Here is a 26,190-nt window from a genome sequence, read left to right as displayed (position 1 = left end):
TCCTCCTTGGAGTCTCAATTTAGTTCTTTCAGTTCTTCAGGGGGTTCCGTTTGAACCCTTACATTCCGTTAATATTAAGTTATTATCTTGGAAAGTTTTGTTTTTAGTTGCAATTTCTTCTGCTAGAAGAGTTTCAGAATTATCTGCTCTGCAGTGTTCTCCTCCTTATCTGGTGTTCCATGCAGATAAGGTGGTTTTACGTACTAAACCTGGTTTTCTTCCAAAAGTTGTTTCTAACAAAAACATTAACCAGGAGATTATCGTACCTTCTCTGTGTCCGAAACCAGTTTCAAAGAAGGAACGCTTGTTGCACAATTTGGATGTTGTTCGCGCTCTAAAATTCTATTTAGATGCTACAAAGGATTTTAGACAAACATCTTCCCTGTTTGTTGTTTATTCAGGTAAAAGGAGAGGTCAAAAAGCAACTTCTACCTCTCTCTCTTTTTGGATTAAAAGCATCATCAGATTGGCTTACGAGACTGCCGGACGGCAGCCTCCCGAAAGAATCACGGCTCATTCCACTAGGGCTGTGGCTTCCACATGGGCCTTCAAGAACGAGGCTTCTGTTGATCAGATATGTAGGGCAGCGACTTGGTCTTCACTGCACACTTTTACCAAATTTTACAAGTTTGATACTTTTGCTTCTTCTGAGGCTATTTTTGGGAGAAAGGTTTTGCAAGCCGTGGTGCCTTCCATTTAGGTGACCTGATTTGCTCCCTCCCTTCATCCGTGTCCTAAAGCTTTGGTATTGGTTCCCACAAGTAAGGATGACGCCGTGGACCGGACACACCTATGTTGGAGAAAACAGAATTTATGTTTACCTGATAAATTTCTTTCTCCAACGGTGTGTCCGGTCCACGGCCCGCCCTGGTTTTTTAATCAGGTCTGATAATTTATTTTCTTTAACTACAGTCACCACGGTACCATATGGTTTCTCCTATGCTATTATTCCTCCTTAACGTCGGTCGAATGACTGGGGTAGGCGGAGCCTAGGAGGGATCATGTGACCAGCTTTGCTGGGCTCTTTGCCATTTCCTGTTGGGGAGGAGAATATCCCACAAGTAAGGATGACGCCGTGGACCGGACACACCGTTGGAGAAAGAAATTTATCAGGTAAACATAAATTCTGTTTTTTCTATTGCATATTGCAAGATGTCACTACCTGACCCTGGATCAGAATCTACTTCTGGAAAGATGCTGCCTGATGTCGGTTCTACCAAAGCTAAGTGCATTTGTTGTAAACTTTTGGTAACTGTTCCTCCGGCTGTAGTTTGTGATAATTGTCATGATAAACTATCAAACGCAGATAGTATTTCCATTAGTAATAATCCATTACCTGTTGTTGTTCCTTCAACATCTAATGTTCAGGATGTTCCTGTTAATGTAAAAGAATTTGTTTCTAATTCTATTCGGAAGGCTCTGTCTGTTATTCCTAATTCTAGTAAACGTAAGAGGTCTTTTAAAACTTCTCATATTTCAGATGAATTTTTAAATGACCGCCATCATTCTGACTTATCTATTTCTGATGAGGATCTATCTGGTTCAGAAGATTCTGCCTTCAGATATTGACACTGATAAATCTTCATATTTGTTTAAGATGGAGTTTATTCGTTCTTTACTTAAAGAAGTGTTGATTGCATTAGATATGGAGGAGTCTAGTCCTCTTGATATTAAAACTAATAAGCGTTTAAATTCAGTCTTTAAACCTCATGTAGTTATTCCAGAAGTTTTTCCAGTTCCTGATGCTATTTCAGAAGTAATTTCTAGGGAATGGAATAGTCTGGGTACTTCATTTACTTCTTCTCCAAGGTTTAAGAAATTGTACCCTTTGCCATCTGATAGATTAGAGTTTTGGGAGAAAATCCCCAAAGTTGATGGGGCTATCTCTACTCTTGCTAAACGTACTACTATTCCTACGGCAGATAGTACTTCGTTTAAAGATCCTTTAGATAGGAAGCTTGAATCCTTTCTAAGGAAGGCTTATTTATGTTCAGGTAATCTACTTAGACCTGCTATTTCTTTGGCTGAAGTTGCTGCAGCTTCCACTTTCTGGTTGGAGGCTTTAGCGCAACAAGTGTCAGACCATAATGCTTATAGCATTGTTAAACTTCTTCAACATGCTAATAACTTTGTTTGTGATGCCATTTTCGATATCATTAGAATTGATGTCAGGTATATGTCTTTAGCTATTTTAGCCAGAAGAGCTTTATGGCTTAAGTCTTGGAATGCAGATATGACTTCTAAGTCAACGTTGCTTTCTCTTTCTTTCCAAGGTAATAAATTATTTGGTTCTCAGTTAGATTCAATAATCTCAATTGTTACTGGGGGGAAGGGAGCCTATTTGCCTCAGGATAAAAAATCTAAAGGTAAATATAGGGCTGCTAATCGTTTTCATTCCTTTCGTCAGAATAAGGAACAAAAGCCTGACCCTTCCCTAAAGGAACAGTTTCCGTTTGGAAACCTTCTCCAGTCTGGAATAAATCCAAGCCTTTTAGAAAGTCAAAGCCAGCTCCCAAATCCGCATGAAGGTGCGGCCCTCATTCCAGCACAGCTGGTAGGGGGCAGGTTACGATTTTTCAAAGATGTTTGGATCAATTCAATTCAAAATCTTTGGATTCAGAACATTGTTTCACAAGGGTACAGAATAGGTTTCAAGGTAAGACCGCTTGTGAGAAGATTCTTTCTCTCACGCATTCCAGTAAACCCAGTAATGGCTCAAGCGTTTCTGAAATGTGTTTCAGACCTGGAGTCAGCTGGGGTAATTCTGCCGGTTCCAGTTCTGGAACGGGGCCTGGGGTTTTATTCAAATCTGTTCATTGTTCCAAAGAAAGAGAATTCTTTCAGACCAGTTCTGGATCTAAAAATATTGAATCGTTATGTAAGGATACCAACATTCAAAATGGTGACTATAAGGACTATTCTGCCTTTTGTTCAGCAAGGGCATTATATGTCCACAATAGACTTACAGGATGATTATCTTCATATTCCAATTCATCCTGACCACTATCAGTTCCTGAGATTCTCTTTTCTAGACAAGCATTACCAGTTTGTTGCTCTTCCTTTTGGCCTAGCAACAGCTCCAAGGATCTTTTTGAAGGTTCTCGGTGCCCTTCTCTCTTTAATCAGGGAGCAGGGTATTGCGGTATTTCCTTATTTGGACGATATCTTGGTACTTGCACAGTCTTTACATTCTGCAGAATCTCACATGAATCAACTTGTGTTGTTTCTTCAAAGACATGGTTGGAGGATCAATTTACCAAAGAGTTCCTTGATTCCTCAGACAAGGGTAACCTTTTTGGGTTTCCAAATAGATTCAGTGTCCATGACTTTGTCTGTAACGGAAAAGAGACGTCTGAAATTGGTTTCAGCTTGTCGAAACCTTCAGTCTCAATCATTCCCTTCGGTAGCTTTGTGCATGGAAATTCTAGGTCTCATGACTGCTGCATCGGACGCGATCCCTTTTGCTCGTTTTCACATGAGACCTCTCCAGCTTTGTATGCTGAACCAATGGTGCAGGGATTATACAAAGATATCACAATTAATATCCTTAAATCCCAATGTTCGATCTTCTCTGACTTGGTGGTTGGTTCACCATCGTTTAGTTCAAGGGGCCTCTTTTGTTGGTCCAACCTGGACTGTGATCTCAACAGATGCGAGTCTTTCAGGTTGCGGAGCTGTATGGGGATCTCTGACAGCGCAGGGGGTTTGGGAATCTCAGGAGGCGAGATTACCAATCAACATTTTGGAACTCCGTGCGATTTTCAGAGCGAGAGAGAATCGTTTGTTTTCAGTTTTTTTTTTTCATTATAAGATTAAAACTTTTTGATTTGGGTTGTGGATTATTTTTTCAGCGGAATTGGCTGTCTTTATTTTATCCCTCCCTCTCTAGTGACTCTTGCGTGGAAGTTCCACATCTTGGGTATCTGCTATCCCATACGTCACTAGCTCATGTACTCTTGCCAATTACATGAAAGAAAACATAATTTATGTAAGAACTTACCTGATAAATTCATTTTTTTCATATTGGCAAGAGTCCATGAGGCCCACCCTTTTTGTGGTGGTTATGATTTTTTGTATAAAGCACAATTATTCCAATTCCTTGTTGATGCTTTCGCTCCTTTCTTATCACCCCACTTCTTGGCTATTCGTTAAACTGAATTGTGGGTGTGGTGAGGGGTGTATTTGTAGGCATTTTGAGGTTTGGGAAACTTTGCCCCTCCTGGTAGGATTGTATATCCCATATGTCACTAGCTCATGGACTCTTGCCAATATGAAAGAAATGAATTTATCTGGTAAGTTCTTACATAAATTATGTTTTCAAATGGGTAACATTCTTGTAAAACTGCTGCCATATAGTGCACGCTCCTGATCTTTTATTAAACAAAGGATACCAAGAGAATGAAGAAAAATTGATAACAGAAGTAAATTAGAAAGATGTTTAAAATTGCATGCTCTATCAGAATTGTGAAAGAAAATGTTTGGGTTTTAAATCCCTTATTATTGGATAATGTATATTGAACAAATAATGTTTTGGTGCAGGGATAAAAATAGAATAAATACTTGAGCTTAAGCTGCTCTATTTATTTATATAGATTTTACAGTGAGACACTTCTAGGCTTCACATCTGTATGATTTATATGTGGTCTCATATTTACAATACTCGGTACTTCTTCCGGAAGGAATAGTAATACAGCAGCGAGGTCAGAGTGTTTGCCTCATTCCCAAACATTTCCTGTAATCTCTGCTCCTAATTCTTTCTATAGAAGGACGAGCATCTGTTAGCACAGCTGTCCGTGATTGTGAAGTAATTGTGATTTTTATTTTTTTAACACACCTGGTCAGTACAGTATTAATTGTTTTTAGTGGAAATAATGACCTTAAACTTCCTATTTTAATTACACATTAAAATAAAACAAAGTACATTTTTCAAAGTACAGTGGTTCTTTTTCTTAGTTATTGTTTTCCAGTAAATTTTAATGTTCATACTCCTATCTATATATATATTCATACTCCTATATATATATATATTCATACTCCTATATATATATATATATTCATACTCCTATATATATATATATATATTCATACTCCTATATATATATATATATTCATACTCCTATATATATATATATTCATACTCCTATATATATATATATATATATATATATATATATATATATATATATATTCATACTCCTATCTATATATATATATTCATACTCCTATATATATATATATATATTCATACTCCTATATATATATATATATATTCATACTCCTATATATATATATATATATTCATACTCCTATATATATATATATATTCATACTCCTATCTATATATATATATTCATACTCCTATATATATATATATATATATATATATATATATATATTCATACTCCTATATATATATATATATATATATATTCATACTCCTATATATATATATTCATACTCCTATATATATATATTCATACTCCTATCTATATATATATATATTCATACTCCTATCTATATATATATATATATTCATACTCCTATCTATATATATATATATTCATACTCCTATCTATATGTATATATTCATACTCCTATCTATATGTATATATTCATACTCCTATCTATATATATATATATATATATATATATATATATATATATTCATACTCCTATCTATATATATATATTCATACTCCTATATATATATATATATTCATACTCCTATATATATATATATATATATTTATTCTATTGGGCATTTAATGTAGAAAAGCAGCAATCAAAAGTTTTCACACAGAAAACAAAATCTTAGTTAAACAACATCTATCTCTGTGATTACACATTTACTACCTATTAAATACTTTGTATGTCTACCTTGCAGCTTCAAAACAATCATCCACTACATTGACAATCAGTTTGAGCGATACCTCCATGACGAGAGTGGGCTGAATAGGCGCCATATTGTCGATAACCGTGTTCACTGCTGCTTCTACTTTATCTCTCCATTTGGACATGGGTAATGTATTGCTCACGTATACAGCCACTGAACATCACCATTACTACTCGTTTCTGATGAGAAGATAGGTCCTGATATATACATTTCACAAATCGGCTTTCATGTTACAAAAGAACAGTGTTGTGCATATTTACTGTCTGTTATTCCTACTTAGCCCACTGAATACGTCCACAGGTTTTTGTAGTCTGTGGCGGTGAACCTTGTACGGCAGCGGTCAAAACTAGAACTATGTCTGCTTAATATGTAATTCCCCCAAAACTACATTTATATAGTGTAGTGGATGATTTGTATGAATTATCTCTTTACTTGTTATTTATCAGTTTTCACTTCTATTGTATGAATAAAGAAGCATATCAGCTGTATTTTATTCAATAACTACATTTGATAAATGCATTGCACTATACTGCTTATTACAGAATGAAGACGTATCAACTTCAGCTAATGTTGGTCTATTTAGGTAACCTGTCCACCCTCATTTTTAGCTAAAAAGACCTATATATTTTATAGGCTGCTTAAGGAGACATGAAACCCCACATTTTTCCTTCATGATTGATATAGCACTGGTTTTCAAACCTGTCCTCAGCCCTCCCCAACAGGCCAAGTTTTCAGGATTACCTTGGATGAGAGCAGGTAAAATAACCATGTTTACTAATTAGCTGATTGTTTCTGCTCCTGTTCAGAAATCCTCAAAATCTGGCCTGTTAGGGAGGCCTCAGGACAGGTTCGAAAACCAGTGAGTTAGAGCATGGAATTCAAACAACTTTCCAATTTACTTTTATTATCTACTTAGTTTAGTTTTCTTTTTATCTTTTGTTGAAAAGAATACCTAGGTAGGCTCAGGTGCTGGGGCTAGATTGGTGGCTGCACAGAAATACCTCTCGCCATTGGCTTATTGACATGTTCAGCTAGCTTCCAGTAATGCATTGATGATCCTTAAACAAGGGATATTAAGAGAATGAAGCAAAATTGATAATAGAATTGAATTGGAAAGTTGTTTAAAAATCTATGCTTTATCTGATTCATGAAATAAAAATTTGGGGTTTTGTGTTTCTTTAATATGTTCGTTTTATTTTTTTAAATACTACTTAAATACAGTGTACTGTACAGAATGAGTTAAGTAATAATCCTTAAGTAGTACTTAATGAAGCTGGCAGTGTTTGGTAGCCCACCCTTCCTTTATCGCCATCAGCATCAAAACTTAATACTCTTAATATATTTCTGCTTTGATGGATTAAGTTTTAGGTCAGAAATAGTAAAGAGGGTGGCATATCAGCCGGCGCTATTCTAGTAATGGTCAAGCTGTGACTCTGGGGAAATTCCTGTTAAAAATATCCCTGACTTGCAACATTTTCTGTCCAAGGATTAATCCTTAGAGAAAATATGTTTTGACTTATTTATTGCTATTTAAGATAACACATCTTTTGTATTTTAAATCTGTTATAATGTATTTGTTTTACAATGATCAGAATAGAAAGCTGGAAACAGCCTTATTATATGTTAACAATAATATAAACAGATTTTTGTTAGTCTATTGTTATACACAGTATAGTTTTCCTGCTAGGTCCTTTCCCATTTCATCATTGTCTTTCAATTATACTTCTTATATGTTATCCATTTAAAGTGATACCCTTAACTGTATTAAACCTAAAAACATCCGCTTTACAGCTTCTCTTTCTTGTGTATTCTGCATGACATTTACATTTATCAGCAGGATTGTGCTTTTATCTAGCAGGGAATTCTTGATTGATTTATTGACTATGGAAAATGCAATATTGATATTGTGTAATTCTGCAAATTAATGTGTGTCATTTTCTCTTTATGTCTTGTGTGCCCTTTTCCTTTAGGTTGAAACCGTTGGACGTGGAATTCATGAAAGCTCTTCATGGAAAGGTGAACATTGTGCCTGTCATTGCCAAGGCGGACACTTTGACCCTTAAAGAGAGGGAGAGACTGAAAAGAAGGGTAAGTGCTGCCTAAGCCAATTATACAAGTGAATGTGTCTTGTAAAGAGAGAAAAAAAGATGAACATTAAATAAAAATCACCAATGTTTCCTCCTTAAAGGGACACTGAACCCAATTTTTTTCTTTTGTGATTCAGATAGAGCATGCAATTTTAAGCAACTTTATATTTTACTCCTATTATCAATTTTTCTTCGTTCTCTTGCTATCTTTATTTGAAAAAGAAGGCATCAAAGCTTTTTTGGTTCAGGACTCTGGACAGCAATTTTTATTGGTGGATGAATTTATCCACCAATCGGCAAGAAAATAAACCAGGTTGTTCACCAAAAATGGGCCGGCACCTAAACTTACATTCTTGCATTTTAAATAAAGATACCAAGAGAATGAAGACAATGTGATAATAGGAGTAGATTAGAAAGTTGCTTAAAATTTCATGCTTTATCTGAATCACAAAAGAAAAAAATTGGGTTCAGTGTCCCTTTAAGCCCTCATGTGATGTTTTATGGGGCAAAGAACAGATCAGTAATTCTGCTGCCCTGAATAGAATGTCAGAGATGGTAAAGATTCAGGGCAAACACGTAACCTGCAGCACCAGTTTATTAGAATATGTATTCATTACAATACACGTGATTATCTGCATCTGTTCATTTACCTCAATCCATTCAGTTTTAAGGAAAATGCTGGTTATCTTTTGGCATTTTGCCAATTTGCATTATTTGAGGTTTGTAGTGTGCTATATGTTCAATCTGTGCAATAAATGTGTACTTATTGCTGACTATACTGCAGATAGCTACTAAAGAAAGTAATGGGAAAATGAGGTAACCCACACTGTTCATACAAATAAAACTCTCTAGTGCCTGGGAAAATGATATAACATGGAACCCCAACTCTGTTCAATACAAAGCTGAGAGGAAGCCATAAAACGCTATCAAAATATTGTGTTGTGCCAGGCACGATCTGCATCTGATTATGTGCTTGGCAGAGAGTTGTGCATACAAAACAAAGACGCTTCTTTCCCTCTCGGAAATGACAAGCAACAAATGGGTGTGAAATTCAGGCACAGTAAAGAAAATATCGCTTTATAGGGTGGATAGTGTAGCATACTTTTACTTTTATCTGGATTTTAAATGCAGTTGTGTAATTTAAATTCAATTTGAATATATTCTATTCATAATTGTTTGTGACAATATTGTGAAATTAGAGCGGATCAAATCTTTGAATATGGTCACACCTTTAATAGTTATTTTAATTTTTTTTTTTTTAAAGAATATTTGTTTTTTGTTTTGTTTCATTTCTGGCAGTAATACAATGTTCTTAATATTTCTCAGCACTAGGTATAAAGGGATAGAACAGTCAAAACTGAAATTTGCATGGTTGCATTTTAATTTTAGAGATATGGAGAGGAGCAGTAAAGAGCGCCTAAGCAAAAGGCTAGGTGTTATATGCAAAACAGTCTTATGTAATATGCAAACAATATTATGCAAAAACTTTTATTTGGATAATGCAATATCTGGCAACCATATATTAATATAAAATCAAATCATGGATCCATGAAGATGAACATGAACAGATATAATACTGGGTAAAAAAGGAATAAAAATAGTCCCAGAAATGTCTAGATATAGGTTACTTATCAGTATCCAAAAAAGTGTCCAAAATAATGTGTAATGGATAAGTATCCAATATCCAAATAATTGAAAATTAAAGAATATGTGAAAATTGTGAAAGATAATGTGGAAAAATAGTGAAAAAAAATATCAAAATATGTATAAAAAATAATGAGCAAAAATGTGCAAATTAAAAAAAATAAAGATAAAAATAAACTTGCTGTGAATGAGGTGGCGTGTGTTCAAGGTCCTTAGGAATAAGGTGGTGATTTCCCTTTGTATCCTAGTGATTGAAAACGTGACGATCATCCGATATCCTGTGGAAAAAATGAAAAACAATAATGCAGAGTTGCTGTAATACCGTGATAGGGTATTAAAAATAGGCTTATCAGTTTTTGCCAACGCGTTTAGGCCTATACTAGGCCTTTATCAAGACTGTAGGCCTATACTATACCTATAGGACGAAACACGTTGGCAAAAACTGGTAAGCCTATTTTTAATACCCTATCATGGTATTACAGCAACTCTGCATTATTGTTTTTCATTTTTTTCCACAGGATATCGGATGATCGTCACGTTTTCAATCACTAGGATACAAAGGGAAATCGCCAACTTACTGGATACTTATCCATTACACATTATTTTGGACACTTCCTTTTGGACACTGATTAGTAACCTATATCTAGACATTTCTGGGACTATTTTTATTATTTTTTTACCCAGTATTATATCTGTTCATGTTCATCTTCATGGATCCATGATTTGATTATTTATTAATATATGTATTTAGATATATGATTGCCGGATATTGTATTCTCCAAATAAGTTTTTGCATATTACATAAGACTGTTTTGCATATAACACTTAGCCTTTTGCTTAGGCGCCCTTTACTTCTCCTCTCCATATTTGTATCTTCTAGGTTCACTAGGAAACCTATTGTTGAGAGCTAGTATTTTAGCTACATACATCCATCAGCAAAAATGCTTCTTGTAAACGTTATTACTGTTTTTCAGTGGCATATGCATATATCCTGTGAGGGCCTTTGCACCAGTAATCAAACACCATAAATGCTCAAAGAGCTGGAGGTGGTGTGTATTGCATCCTTGTCTTTCATGCCACTGCTTACTCTGGGATGATCTAAAACTCTCCGCTCAGGTGAGATGATCTAAACTGATTCTCCAGCACTGCAAGATCCCTAGTGAGATTCTTAAAAGGCAGATTTTGCTATACTTCTCCAAGGGGCACAAAAGTAAAAAAACAAGATCATATTTGTAAGGGCCAGTATAAGGATTGTTGGCCACCCAGGCAAAGATACATTTTGGGGTAGATTTATGAAGCTGCATTTCCCGCTTTTTAAGCTATGTGGAGCAGGTTCGCGTGAGCTACCACAAATATAATAAACAGAAACTGCTTCTCCGCCAGAGGTGGTGAGACATGCCCTGCTCTAGCACAGTTGGTTGCGCAGGAGCAGGAGGCAGCATTGCATACGAAATCTCTTGTGCAATTTTACATTTTGCCATGTGAAGTGGCAGTTGCTGGTTAAAAGGTTCACTATTTAAAGGGACATAAAAACCCAAAATGTTTTTTCATGATTCAGATAGAGAATGCAATATTAAACAACTTTTCAATTTACTTATATTATATAATTTGCTTTATTCTCTTGGTATAATTTGTTGAAGAAGCAACAATGCACAACTAAGGACTATCTGAGCACAATGGTCAGCCAATTACAAGAGGCATATATGGGCAGCAACCAATAAGCAGCTTCTTTGTCTACCTAGGTATCCTTTTCAACACAAAATATAAAAAGAACAAAACAAATTAGATAATAGAAGTAAATTGGAAAGTTGTTTAAAATCCCTTTCTCTACCTGAATGATGAAAGAAAAATATTGAGTTTCATGTCCCTTTAAGAAACCTGTCTGCCTACAAGGATGATAAATTTTGCCATTTACAGCCATTTGTCAAATCTTATACTTACTGGCCCATGTCAAACCTACCTTACTGCTTCTTGATCAAATGTTTTTTTGCAGCGTGATAAAATAGCTTCCTATAGCATGTTTTATAACTTCACATACATCTTAACTTTTAACCCCTTAATGACCAACGACCTACAGGGTACGTCCTCCAAAACAATGTCCTTAACGACCAAGGACGTACCCTTACGTCTTTGAAAGCGGTGGAAGCAATCCTGACGCTTCCAGAAGCTTTCCTGTTATTGCAGTGATGCCTCGATATTGAAGCATCCTGCAATAACTGTTTTTAGCCATCTGATGCAGAGAGAGCCACGCGGGGTGGGTAGGAACCGCTATACTACGGAAAAATGTTGTGATAATAAGTGGGAGAGAGGGGGGAGGGAATTGCTAAATAAAAAGATCTAAGGGATTTGGGAGGGGGTGGGGGTTGGTCTTTAGGGGGGGAAGGTACACTACAGATTTTTTTTTGTAAACTTGGGTACTGGCAGACAGCTGCCAGTACTCAAGATGGCTCCCAATAAGGTAGAGGGGGAGGGTTAGAGAGCTGTTTTGGGGGGGGGGATCAGGGAGGTTGGGGGCTAAGAGGGGATCCTACACAGCAGAATAATACAAAAAACAAACAAAAAAAAACAAAACCTTTTATTTTAGTACTGGCAGACTTTCTGCCAGTACTTAAGATGGCGGGGACAATTGTGGCGTGGGGGAGGGAAGAGAGCTGTTTGGGAGGGATCAGGGGGTCTGATGTGTCAGGTGGGAGGCTGATCTCTACACTAAAGCTAAAGTTAACCCTGCAAGCTCCCTACAAGCTCCCTAATTAACTCCTTGACTGCTAGACATAATACACGTGTGATGCGCAGCGGCATTTAGTGGCCTTCTAATTACCAAAAAGCAACGCCAAAACCATAAATGTCTGCTATTTCTGAACAAAGGGGATCCCAGAGAAGCATTTACAACCATTTGTTGCCATAATTGCACAAGCTGTTTCTAAATAATTTCAGTGAGAAACCTATTTGTGAAAAAGTGAACAATTTTTTATTTGATCGCATTTGGCGGTGAAATGGTGGCATAAAATATACCAAAATGGGCCTAGATCAATACTTTGGGTTGTCTACTACACTACAGCTAAAATTAACCCTACAAGCTCCCTAATTAACCCCTTCACTGCTGGGCATAATACACGTGTGGTGCGCAGCGGCATTTATCGGCCTTCTAATTACCAAAAAGCAACGCCAAAGCCATATATGTCTGCTATTCCTGAAAAAAGGGGATCCTAGAGAAGCATTTACAACCATTTGTGCCATAATTGCACAAGCTGTTTGCAAATAATTTCACTGAGAAACCTAAAGTTTGTGAAAAAAATTGTGAAAAAGTGAACAATTTTTTTTTATTTGATTGCATTTGGTGGTGAAATGGTGGCATGAAATATACCAAAATGGGCCTAGATCAATACTTTGGGATGTCTTCTAAAAAAAAAATATATACATGTCAAGGGATATTCAGGGATTGCTGAAAGATATCAGTGTCCCAATGTAACTAGCGCTAATTTGGAAAAAAAAGTGGTTTGGAAATAGCAAAGTGCTACTTGTATTTATTGCCCTATAACTTGCAAAAAAAGCAAAGAACATGTAAACATTGGGTATTTCTATTTCAGGACAAAATTTAGAAACTATTTAGCATGGGTGTTTTCTCTTGTAAGGTGTATCCAGTCCACGGGTTCATCCATTACTTGTGGGATATTCTCCTTCCCAACAGGAAGTTGCAAGAGGACACCCACAGCAGAGCTGTCTATATAGCTCCTCCCCTAACTGCCACTCCCAGTCATTCTCTTGCAACTCTCGACAAGAAAGTAAGTATCAAGAGATATGTGGTGACTTAGTGTAGTTTTACCTTCAATCAAGAGTTTATTTTTAAACAGTACCGGCGTTGTACTGTTTTTCTCTCAGGCAGAAATTAGAAGAAGAGTTCTGCCTGGAGATTTGATGATCTTAGCAGTTTGTAACTAAGGTCCATTGCTGTTCTCACACATAACTGATGAATATGGGAAAACTTCAGTTGGGGAAACGGGCTGCAGATTACCTGCTTTGAGGTATGTTCAGTATTTTTATTTGTAGAGAGAGGAATAAGTTCTAGAAAATGCTGACAGAGCCTTGTGTATTTGAGGTAAGCCTGATGCAGTGATTTAACAGCGACTGGGATCATGCTTACATAACAGGGTAATACTCATGTTAATATTCATATTGCTTAGTGAAAAAACGTTTACATGATTTCAAAAATAGGAAGTTTTTTCTCTGAGGGAGATAAGTCTTTATTTGGGGCCTAGTTTCCACATGGCTAGTCAGATACTCCCAGGAGTATTTTCTTAAGGCCCCTCTGACATCCAGTACATGGTGGGAGGGGCCTATTTTAACTGTGCAGTTTTAATTCAGACTGAGACATACAGCTTCCCTAGAAGAGTCCCCTGGCATCTGAGAACCATTTCAAAGGGGTTATTTCTGCACAAAATCGTTTTTATGGGCAGGTAGGAGCCTCAGCAGAGCTGTGGCATGGTGCTCAATTGATTTTTAACGTTTTTTAACGTTTTTCAATCTGGCTTGGGGCCTAAGGGGTTAATCATCCATTTGCAAGTGGGTGCAATGCTGCTTTAGTCCCTTATTCACACTGTAAAAATTTCAAAGATTTTACTGTATTTTTTCACTGTTTTGCAGTTTAAGTGCTAGTTTTTTTCTCTTAAAGGCACAGTAACGTTTTTGATTAATTGCTGTTTCACCTTTATTAAAGTGTTTTCCAAGCTTGCTTGTCTCATTACTAGTCTGTTAAACATGTCGGACATAGAGGAAACTCCTTGTTCAATATGTTTGGAAGCCATTGTGGAACCCCCTCTTAGAATGTGTACCAAATGTACGGAAATTTCTATAAACTATAAAGACCATATTATGGCGCTTAAAGATTTATCTCCAGGGGATTCTCTGACTAAAAAGAGGGAGATTATGCCATCTAACTCTCCCCATGTGTCAGAACCTATAACTCCCGCTCAAGTGACGCCAAGTACATCTAGCGCGTCTAATTCTTTTACCTTACAGGACATGGCGGCAGTTATGAATGCTACCCTCACAGAGGTATTCTCCAAACTGCCAGGGCTACAAGGAAAGCGAGACAGCTCTGGGGCTAGAATTAATACAGAGCTTTCTGACGCTTTATTGCCTGTGTCCGATATACCCTCACAATGCTCAGAAGCCGAGTCAGGTGAGCTTCTATCTGTGGGTGACATTTCAGACTCAGGGAAGGCGTTACTTCAGTTTGATTCTGAGATGACAGCGTTTAAATTTAAGCTTGAACACCTCCGCTTATTGCTTAGGGAGGTTTTAGCGACTCTGGATGACTGTGACCCCATTGTGGTTCCAGAGAAATTGTGTAAAATGGACAAATACTTTGCAGTACCTGTTTACACCAATGTTTTTCCAGTCCCTAAGAGGTTTTTGGAAATTATTACTAAGGAATGGGATAGACCAGGGGTGCCGTTCTCTCCCCCACCCTAGCTAAGCGTACAACTATCCCCGTCGAGGACAGTTGTGCTTTCCTTGATCCTATGGATAAAAAATTGGAGGGTCTCCTTAAGAAAATTTTTATACATCAAGGTTTTATTCTCCAGCCTCTTGCATGCATTGCCCCAGTTACTGCTGCAGCGGCTTTTTGGTTTCAGTCTCTTGAGGAGGCTCTACAGGTGGAGACCCCGTTAGACGATATTCTAGACAGGATTAAAGTTTTTAAGTTAGCTAACTCCTTTATTTCTGACGCCATTTTTCATTTAGCCAAGCGTAGGGCGCTATGGCTTAAATCCTGGTCAGCAGACGTTACTTCAAAGTCTAAGCTTCTTAACATCCCCTCAAAAGGGACAGACCCTATTCGGGCTCGGTCTGAAGGAGATCATTTCTGATATTACTGGAGGAAAAGGTCACGCCCTTCCTCAGGATAGGTCCAATAAGTTAAGGACCAAACAGAATAATTTTCGTTCCTTTCAAAACTTCAAGAGTGGCGCAGCTTCAGTTTCCTCTAATGCAAAACAAGTGGGAAATTTTGCCCAGTCCAAACCAGTCTGGAGACCTAACCAGGCTTGGAATAAGGGGAAGCAGGCCAAGACTCTCTCTCTTTGCCCAGGCTTGGGCAAGAGACGTCCAGGATCCCTGGGCATTAGAGATTGTTCCCAGGGATATCTTCTGGACTTCAAAGCTTCATCTCCAAAGAGGAGATTTCATCTCTCACAATTATCTGTAAACCAGATAAAGAGAGAGACATTCTTACGTTGTGTTCAAGACCTGGTTATGGGAGTGATCCACCCAGTTCCAAGGGAGGAACAGGGGCAGGGCTTCTATTCAAATCTGTTTATAGTTCCCAAAAAAGAGGGAACTTTCAGACCAATCTTGGATCTCAAGATCCTAAACAAATTTCTCAGGGTCCCATCCTTCAAGATGGAGACTATCCGAACCATCCTCCCTATGATCCAGGAGGGTCAATATATGACTACCGTGGACTTAAAGGATGCTTATCTCCACATTCCGATTCACAGAGATCATCATCAGTTCCTCAGGTTCGCCTTCTTAGACAGGCATTACCAGTTTGTGGCTCTTCCCTTCGGGTTAGCCACGGCACCAAGAATCTTTACGAAGGTTCTAGGGTCCCTACTGGCGGTTCTAAGGCCACGGGGCATAGCGGTGGCTCCTTACCTAGATGACATTCTGATACAGGCGTCGACTTTTCAAATCGCCAAGTCCCATACGGACATTGTTCTGGCTTTTTTGAGGTCTCACGGGTGGAAGGTGAACGAAGAAAAGAGTTCTCTCTCCCCTCTCACAAGAGTTTCCTTCCTAGGAACACTGATAGATTCAGTAGAAATTAAAAAATTTCTGACAGAGGTCAGGTTATCAAAGCTTCTAACTTCCTGCCTTGCTCTTCATTCCAATTCTCGGCCGTCAGTGGCTCAGTGTATGGAAGTAATGGGCCTAATGGTAGCGGCAATGGACATAGTTCCGTTTGCCCGCCTACATCTCAGACCACTTAAACTTTGCATGCTCAATCAGTGAAATGGGGATTACACAGATTTGTCCCCTCTGCTAAATCTGGATCAAGAGACCAGGGATTCTCTTCTCTGGTGGTTCTCTCGGGTTCATCTGTCCAGGGGAATGAATTTCCGCAGGCCAGAGTGGACTATAGTCACGACAGATGCCAGCCTTCTGGGCTGGGGCGCAGTCTGGAATTCCCTGAAGGCTCAGGGTTCGTGGGCTCAGGAGGAAGCCCTCCTTCCAATAAACATTCTGGAACTGAGAGCAATATTCAGTGCTCTTCAGGCTTGGCCTCAATTAGCTGCGGTCAGGTTCATCAGATTTCAGTCGGACAATATCACGACTGTAGCCTATATCAACCATCAGGGTGGAACAAGGAGCCCCCTGGAAATGTTGGAGGTTTCAAAGATAATTCTATGGGCAGAGGTTCACTCTTGCCATCCCTCAGCTATCCATATCCCAGGAGTAGAGAACTGGGAGGCGGATTTTCTAAGTCGGCAGACTTTTCATCCGGGGGAGTGGGAGCTCCATCCGGAAGTATTTGCCCAGCTGATTCAACTATGGGGCAAACCATAAGTGGATCTGATGGCGTCTCGTCAGAACGCCAAGCTTCGGCTGACTGCTTGGAGATTGAACGCTTGATTTTATCAAAACGTGGTTTCTCCAAGTTGGTCATTGATACCTTAATTCAGGCTCGAAAGCCTGTCACCAGGAAAATCTATCTTAAGATATGGTGTACATATCTTCATTGGTGTGAATCCAAGGGTTACTCATGGAGTAAAATCAGGATTCCTAGGATATTATCCTTTCTCCAAGAAGGATTGGAGAAGGGATTGTCAGCTAGTTCTTTAAAGGGACAGATTTCTGCTCTGTCTATTCTTCTGCACAAGCGTCTGGCAGATGTTCCAGACGTTCAGGCGTTTTGTCAGGCTTTAGTTAGAATGGAGTTTAAATTTAGTTCTTAAAGTTCTTCAAGGGGTTCCGTTTGAACCTCTGCATTCCATAGATATCAAACTTCTATCTTGGAAAGTTCTGTTTTTAGTAGCTATCTCTTTGGCTCGAAGAGTTTCAGAGTTATCTGCCTTACAGTGTGATTCCCCTTATCTGATCTTCCATACATATAAGGTAGTTTTGCATACCAAACCTGGGTTTCTTCCTAAGGTGGTATCTAATAAGAATATCAATCAGGAGATTGTTGTTCCATCACTGTGTCCTAATCCTTCTTCAAAGAAGGAACGTCTATTACACAATCTTGACGTGGTTCGTGCTTTAAAGTTTTATTTACAAGCTACTAAGGATTTTTGTCAAACATCTGCATTGTTTGTTGTCTACTCTGGACAGAGGAGAGGCCAAAATGCCTCTGCATCTTCTCTTTCTTTTTGGCTGAGAAGCATAATCCGTTTAGCTTATGAGACTGCTGGCCAGCAGCCTCCTGAAAGAATTACAGCTCATTCCACTAGAGCGGTAGCTTCCACATGGGCTTTTAAAAATGAGGCCTCTGTTGAACAGATTTGTAAGGCGGCGACTTGGTCTTCGCTTCATACTTTTTCTAAATTCTACAAATTTGATACTTTTGCTTCCTCTGAGGCTATTTTTGGGAGAAAGGTCTTGCAGGCAGTGGTGCCTTCCGTTTAAGTTCCTGTCTTTTCCCTCCCTTCATCCGTGTCCTAAAGCTTTGGTATTGGTATCCCACAAGTAATGGATGAACCCGTGGACTGGATACACCATACAAGAGAAAACAAAATTTATACTTACCTGATAAATTTCTTTCTCTTGTGGTGTATCCAGTCCACGGCCCGCCCTGTCACTTTAAGGCAGGTGTTTTTTATTTTTAAACTACAGTCACCACTGCACCCTATAGTTTCTCCTTTTTTCTTGCTTGTCTTTGGTCGAATGACTGGGAGTGGCAGTTAGGGGAGGAGCTATATAGACAGCTCTGCTGTGGGTGTCCTCTTGCAACTTCCTGTTGGGAAGGAGAATATCCCACAAGTAATGGATGAACCCGTGGACTGGATACACCACAAGAGAAAGAAATTTATCAGGTAAGCATAAATTTTGTTTTTTGGTGGTTGTAGATGTTTAACAGATTTTGAGGGTCAAAGTTAGAAAAAGCGTGTCTTTTTCCATTTTTTCCTCATATTTTATTATTTTTTATAGTAAATTATAAGATATGATGAAAATAATGGTATCTTTAGAAAGTTCATTTAATGGCGAGAAAAACTGTATATAATATGTGTGGGTACAGTAAAGGAGTAAGAGGAAAATTTACAGCTAAACACAAACACCGCAAAAATGTAAAATTAGCCTTGGTCCCAAACGGACAGAAAATGGAAAAGTGCTGTGGTCATTAAGGGATTAAATTAGTTTGATGTTAAAAATAAATATCTCAAACAGATTATGTATATTTAACAAACACACATATACATTGCATTGTTTGATGCAGCATAGCAGGTTCCCCTTCACTCTACACACAAAGTCACCCTCCCTCCTCTCACATGGATTGTTTGAAAAATCAACAAAGACTTAAAGGGACAGTCTACAATATAATTGTTATTGTTTTAAAAGATAGATAATCCCTTTATTACCCATTCCCCAGTTTTGCATAACCAACACAGTTATATTAATATACCTTTTACCTCTGTGAATACCTTGTATCTAGGAACCTTCTTCCAGCCCCCTGATCACATGACTGTGACTGTTTATTTTCTCCAACATAGGTGTGTCCGGTCCACGGCGTCATCCTTACTTGTGGGATATTCTCTTCCCCAACAGGAAATGGCAAAGAGCCAGCAAAGCTGGTCACATGATCCCTCCTAGGCTCCGCCTACCCCAGTCATTCTCTTTGCCGTTGTACAGGCAACATCTCCACGGAGATGGCTTAGAGTTTTTTAGTGTTTAACTGTAGTTTTTATTATTCAATCAAGAGTTTGTTATTTTAAAATAGTGCTGGTATGTACTATTTACTCTGAAACAGAAAAGAGATGAAGATTTCTGTTTGTATGAGGAAAATGATTTTAGCAACCGTTACTAAAATCCATGGCTGTTCCACACAGGACTGTTGAGAGGAATTAACTTCAGTTGGGGGAACAGTGAGCAGTCTTTTGCTGCTTGAGGTATGACACATTCTAACAAGACGATGTAATGCTGGAAGCTGTCATTTTCCCTATGGGATCCGGTAAGCCATTTTTATTCAGACAGTAAATAAGGGCTTCACAAGGGTTTATTAAGACTGTAGACATTTTCTGGGCTAAATCGATCAATTTAGCCTTGAGGAATCATTTAATCTGGGTATTTTTTGTAAAATAATATCGGCAGGCACTGTTTTAGACACTTTATTCTATAGGGGCTTTCCCTAATCATAGTCAGAGCCTCATTTTCGCGCCGGTATGGCGCACTTGTTTTTGAGAACAGCATGGCATGCAGCTGCATGTGTGTGGAGCTCTGATACATAGAAAAGTCTTTCTGAAGGCATCATTTGGTATCGTATTCCCCTTTGGGCTTGGTTGGGTCTCAGCAAAGCAGATTCCAGGGACTGTAAAGGGGTTAAATATAAAAACGGCTCCGGTTCCGTTATTTTAAGGGTTAAAGCTTCCAAATTTGGTGTGCAATACTTTTAAGGCTTTAAGACACTGTGGTGAAATTTTGGTGAATTTTGAACAATTCCTTCATACTTTTTCGCAATTGCAGTAATAAAGTGTGTTCAGTTTAAAATTTAAAGTGACAGTAACGGTTTTATTTTAAAACGTTTTTTGTGCTTTGTTATCAAGTTTATGCCTGTTTAACATGTCTGAACTACCAGATAGATTGTGTTCTGACTGTGGGGAAGCCAAGGTTCCTTCTCATTTAAATAGATGTGATTTATGTCATAAAAAATTTAGTAAAAATGATGCCCAAGATGATTCCTCAAGTGAGGGGAGTAAGCATGGTACTGCATCATCCCCTCCTTCGTCTACACCAGTCTTGCCCATACAGGAGGCCCCTAGTACATCTAGCGCGCCAATACTCCTTACTATGCAACAATTAACGGCTGTAATGGATAATTCTATCAAAAACATTTTAGCCAATATGCCCACTTATCAGCGAAAGCGCGACTGCTCTGTTTTAGGAAATACTGAAGAGCATGAGGACGCTGATGATATTGTTTCTGAAGGGCCCCTACACCAGTCTGAGGGGGCCAGGGGGGTTTTGTCTGTGGGAGAAATTTCAGATTCAGGAAAAATTTCTCAACAAGCTGAACCTGATGTGATTACTTTTAAATTTAAGTTGGAACATCTCCGCGCTCTGCTTAAGGAGGTGTTATCCAATTTGGATGATTGTGATTATCTGGTCATTCCAGAAACACTATGTAAAATGGACAAGTTCCTAGAGGCCCCGGGGCCCCCCGAAGCTTTTCCTATATCCAAGCGGGTGGCGTACATTGTTAATAAAGAATGGGACAGGCCCGGTATACCTTTCGTACCTCCCCCCATATTTAAAAAATTGTTTCCTATAGTCGACCCCAGAAAGGACTTATGGCAGACAGTCCCCAAGGTCGAGGGGGCGGTTTCTACTCTAAACAAGCGCGCCACTATACCCATAGAAGATAGTTGTGCTTTCCAAGATCCTATGGATAAAAAATTAGAAGGTTTGCTAAAAAAGATGTTTGTTCAGCAAGGTTACCTTCTACAACCAATTGCATGCATTGTCCCTGTCACTACAGCCGCGTGTTTCTGGTTCGATGAGCTAGAAAAGGCGATTATTAGTAATTCTTCTTCTTATGAGGAGATTATGGACAGAATTCGTGCTCTATTGTGGCGCGCAGAGCGCTTTGGTTAAAATCTTGGTCAGCGGATGCGTCTTCCAAGAACAAATTGCTTGACATTCCTTTCAAGGGGAAAACACTGTTTGGCCCTGACTTGAAAGAGATTATCTCTGATATCACTGGGGGCAAGGGCCACGCCCTTCCTCAGGATAGGTCTTTCAAGGCCAAAAATAAACCTAATTTTCGTCCCTTTCGCAGAAACGGACCAGCCCCAAGTGCTACGTCCTCTAAGCAGGAGGGTAATACTTCTCAAGCCAATCCAGCCTGGAGACCTATGCAAGGCTGGAACAAAGGAAAGCAGGCCAAGAAACCTGCCACTGCTCCCAAGACAGCATGAGATGCGGGCCCCCGATCCGGGACCGGATTTGGTGGGGGGCAGACTCTCTCTCTTCACTCAGGCTTGGGCAAGAGATGTTCTGGATCCTTGGGCGCTAGAAATAGTCTCCCAAGGTTATCTTCTGGAAGTGATTCATCCTGTTCCATTAAGAGAACGAGGGATGGGGTTCTACTCCAATCTGTTCGTAGTTCCCAAAAAAGAGGGAACGTTCAGACCAATCTTAGATCTCAAGATCCTAAACAAGTTTCTCAAGGTTCCATCGTCCAAAATGGAAACCATTCGAACAATCCTTCCATCCAGGAAGGTCAATTCTTGACCACGGTGGATTTAAAGGATGCGTATCTACATATTCCTGTCCACAAGGAACATCATCGGTTCCTAAGGTTCGCATTCCTGGACAAACATTACCAGTTCGTGGCGCTTCCTTTCGGATTAGCCACTGCTCCAAGGATTTTCTCAAAGGTACTAGGGTCCCTTCTGGCGGTGCTAAGACCAAGGGGCATTGCTGTAGTACCTTACTTGGACGACATTCTGATTCAAGCGTCGTCCCTTCCTCAAGCAAAGGCTCACACGGACATAGTCCTGGCCTTTCTCAGATCTCACGGATGGAAAGTGAACGTGGAAAAGAGTTCTCTATCTCCGTCGACAAGAGTTCCCTTCTTGGGAACAATAATAGACTCCTTAGAAATGAGGATTTTTCTGACAGAGACCAGAAAAACAAAACTTCTAAACTCTTGTCGGATACTTCATTCCGTTCCTCTTCCTTCCATAGCGCAGTGCATGGAAGTGATAGGTTTGATGGTAGCGGCAATGGACATAGTTCCTTTTGCGCGCATTCATCTAAGACCATTACAACTGTGTATGCTCAGTCAGTGGAATGGGGACTATACAGACTTGTCTCCGAAGATACAAGTAAATCAGAGGACCAGAGACTCACTCCGTTGGTGGCTGTCCCTGGACAACCTGTCACAAGGGGTGACCTCCCGCAGACCAGAGTGGGTCATTGTCACGACCGACGCCAGTCTGATGGGCTGGGGCGCGGTCTGGGGATCCCTGAAAGCTCAGGGTCTTTGGTCTCGGGAAGAATCTCTTCTACCGATAAATATTCTGGAACTGAGAGCGATATTCAATGCTCTCAAGGCTTGGCCTCAGCTAGCGAGGGCCAAGTTCATACGGTTTCAATCAGACAACATGACGACTGTTGCGTACATCAACTATCAGGGGGGAACAAGGAGTTCCCTGGCGATGGAAGAAGTGACCAGAATCATTCAATGGGCGGAGACTCGCTCCTGCCACCTGTCTGCAATCCACATCCCAGGAGTGGAAAATTGGGAAGCGGATTTTCTGAGTCGTCAGACATTGCATCCGGGGGAGTGGGAACTCCATCCGGATATCTTTGCCCAAATCACTCAACTGTGGGGCATTCCAGACATGGATCTGATGGCCTCTCGTCAGAACTTCAAGGTTCCTTGCTACGGGTCCAGATCCAGGGATCCCAAGGCGACTCTAGTAGATGCACTAGTAGCACCTTGGACCTTCAAACTAGCCTATGTATTCCCGCCGTTTCCTCTCATCCCCAGGCTGGTAGCCAGGATCAATCAGGAGAGGGCGTCGTGATCTTGATAGCTCCTGCGTGGCCACGCAGGACTTGGTATGCAGATCTGGTGAATATGTCATCGGCTCCACCATGGAAGCTACCTTTGAGACGAGACCTTCTTGTTCAAGGTCCGTTCGAACATCCGAATCTGGTCCCACTCCAGCTGACTGCTTGGAGATTGAACGCTTGATCTTATCAAAGCGAGGGTTCTCAGATTCTGTTATTGATACTCTTGTTCAGGCCAGAAAGCCTGTAACTAGAAAAATTTACCACAAAATTTGGAAAAAATATATCTGTTGGTGTGAATCTAAAGGATTCCCTTGGGACAAGGTTAAGATTCCTAAGAGTCTATCCTTCCTTCGAGAAGGATTGGAAAAAGGATTATCTGCAAGTTCCTTGATGGGACAGATTTCTGCCTTGTCTGTGTTACTTCACAAAAAGCTGGCAGCTGTGCCAGATGTTCAAGCCTTTGTTAAGGCTCTGGTTAGAATCAAGCCTGTTTACAAACCTTTGACTCCTCCTTGGAGTCTCAACTTAGTTCTTTCAGTTCTTCAGGGGGTTCCGTTTGAACCCTTCCATTCCGTTGATATTAAGTTATTATCTTGGAAAGTTTTGTTTTTGGTTGCAATTTCTTCTGCTAGAAGAGTTTCAGAATTATCTGCTCTGCAGTGTTCTCCTCCTTATCTGGTGTTCCATGCAGATAAGGTGGTTTTACGTACTAACCTGGTTTTCTTCCAAAAGTTGTTTCTAACAAAAACATTAACCAGGAGATAGTCGTGCCTTCTCTGTGTCCGAAACCAGTTTCAAAGAAGGAACGTTTGTTGCACAATTTGGATGTTGTTCGCGCTCTAAAATTCTATTTAGATGCTACAAAGGATTTTAGACAAACATCTTCCTTGTTTGTTGTTTATTCTGGTAAAAGGAGAGGTCAAAAAGCAACTTCTACCTCTCTCTCTTTTTGGATTAAAAGCATCATCAGATTGGCTTACGAGACTGCCGGACGGCAGCCTCCTGAAAGGATCACAGCTCCTTCCACTAGGGCTGTGGCTTCCACATGGGCCTTCAAGAACGAGGCTTCTGTTGATCAGATATGTAGGGCAGCGACTTGGTCTTCACTGCACACTTTTACCAAATTTTACAAGTTTGATACTTTTGCTTCTTCTGAGGCTATTTTTGGGAGAAAGGTTTTGCAAGCCGTGGTGCCTTCCATTTAGGTGACCTGATTTGCTCCCTCCCTTCATCCGTGTCCTAAAGCTTTGGTATTGGTTCCCACAAGTAAGGATGACGCCGTGGACCGGACACACCTATGTTGGAGAAAACAGAATTTTTGTTTACCTGATAATTTACTTTCTCCAACGGTGTGTCCGGCCCACGGCCCGCCCTGGTTTTTTAATCAGGTCTGATAATTTTTTTTTCTTTAACTACAGTCACCACGGTATCATATGGTTTCTCCTATGCAAATATTCCTCCTTAACGTCGGTCGAATGACTGGGGTAGGCGGAGCCTAGGAGGGATCATGTGACCAGCTTTGCTGGCTCTTTGCCATTTCCTGTTGGGGAAGAGAATATCCCACAAGTAAGGATGACGCCGTGGACCGGACACACCGTTGGAGAAAGTAATTTATCAGGTAAACATAAATTCTGTTATCTATTGTCTTGGATTTAGCATTGTTTTGTGCTAAATCCTAAAGTGACAGTCGAGTCCAAAAAAAACTTTCATTTTTCAAATAGGGCATGTCATTTTAAACAACTTTCCAATTTACTTTTATGAACAATTTTGCTTTGTTCTCTTGGTATTCTAGTTGAAAGCAAACCTAGGAAGACTCATATGATAATTTCTAAGCCCTTGAAGCCCGCCTCTATTTTATTTACTTTTCACAGCAGGGGAGAGCAAGCTCATGTAGGCCATATAGATAGCATTGTGATCACGCCCGTTGCTAGTGGCAGACACTGCACTTATTGGCTAAAATGCAACTATATGCAAAATAACTAAAAGTCACTGTTAAGTGTATTAATATAACAGTGTTGGTTTTGCAAAAAACTGGGGAATGGGTAATAAAGGGATTATCTATCTTTTTAAACAACAAAAATTCTGGTGTTGACTGTCCCTTTAAATAACTCCCTGTGCCTGAACACAGTGTTATCTATATGGCCCACGTGTACTTTCAGTCTCTTAAAAGGAATTTAAAAAGCATGTGATTGGAGGCAGCCTTCAAGGGCTTAGACATTAGCATATGAGTCTGCCCAGGTTTAGTTTCAAGAAAACTAAGAGAAAAAAGCAAATTTGATGATAAAAGTATAAGTTGATTAAAATTACAAGTCCTATTTGATAATGAAAGTTTCATTTTGACTATATTGTCTTTAGACATTTAAAGAACCTACCATTTTCTTCTATGCCCTGCTGCATTGTAGCTCTGGTCAGCCTTATGGAAGCACTAGCCTTGCTTCCAGTGTAGAGGAAGCAAATCTAGATGACTTTATCCATTAGGATAGCAGAGGGCTGTGGACAAATGGATAGATTATGCTTTAAAAGGTATAAAAACAAAGTAGTAAGCTATGTTCCACTGAAATTTGATTGATCTAATATATATGATTTGTGTGCTCTGTGGATTTTTTGTTATCCCAATGATAAGTGAGAATTATTTTGATTTCTATTCCTGTCATTGCAGATATTTACGTCAGGGGCCTCCTGTTTTTGTGACATTTTTCCTATGGGAATTCATTAGTTCTGCCCCTTTAGCAGTAAAAGCACAACTCTGACGAGTTGTTTATCTGCTGTCATTGTAATGATAGTTTGTTTTCCCTGGCAGCAGAGCTGAGCCTTTAACTGCATATTTCT

General features: G+C 39.4%; 1 protein-coding gene across 1 annotated transcript in view; it reads left to right on the top strand.

The window, feature by feature from the left end:
- The window catches only part of LOC128646974 (septin-2A), a gene marked incomplete in the record, with an annotated part of 243,084 nt that overhangs the window by 87,667 nt on the left and 129,227 nt on the right, over nucleotides 1–26,190 (top strand). Inside the window, 2 exon segments of the mRNA XM_053699786.1 lie at nucleotides 5,885–6,019; nucleotides 7,864–7,981. Coding sequence (XP_053555761.1) covers nucleotides 5,885–6,019; nucleotides 7,864–7,981 — 253 coding nt within the window.

The sequence above is a fragment of the Bombina bombina genome, chromosome 2 (genome assembly GCF_027579735.1).
Source record: "Bombina bombina isolate aBomBom1 chromosome 2, aBomBom1.pri, whole genome shotgun sequence".
NCBI lineage: Eukaryota > Metazoa > Chordata > Amphibia > Anura > Bombinatoridae > Bombina > Bombina bombina.
Note: the sequence above shows the minus strand (reverse complement) of the source record. Positions and strands in the feature narration are given on the sequence as shown.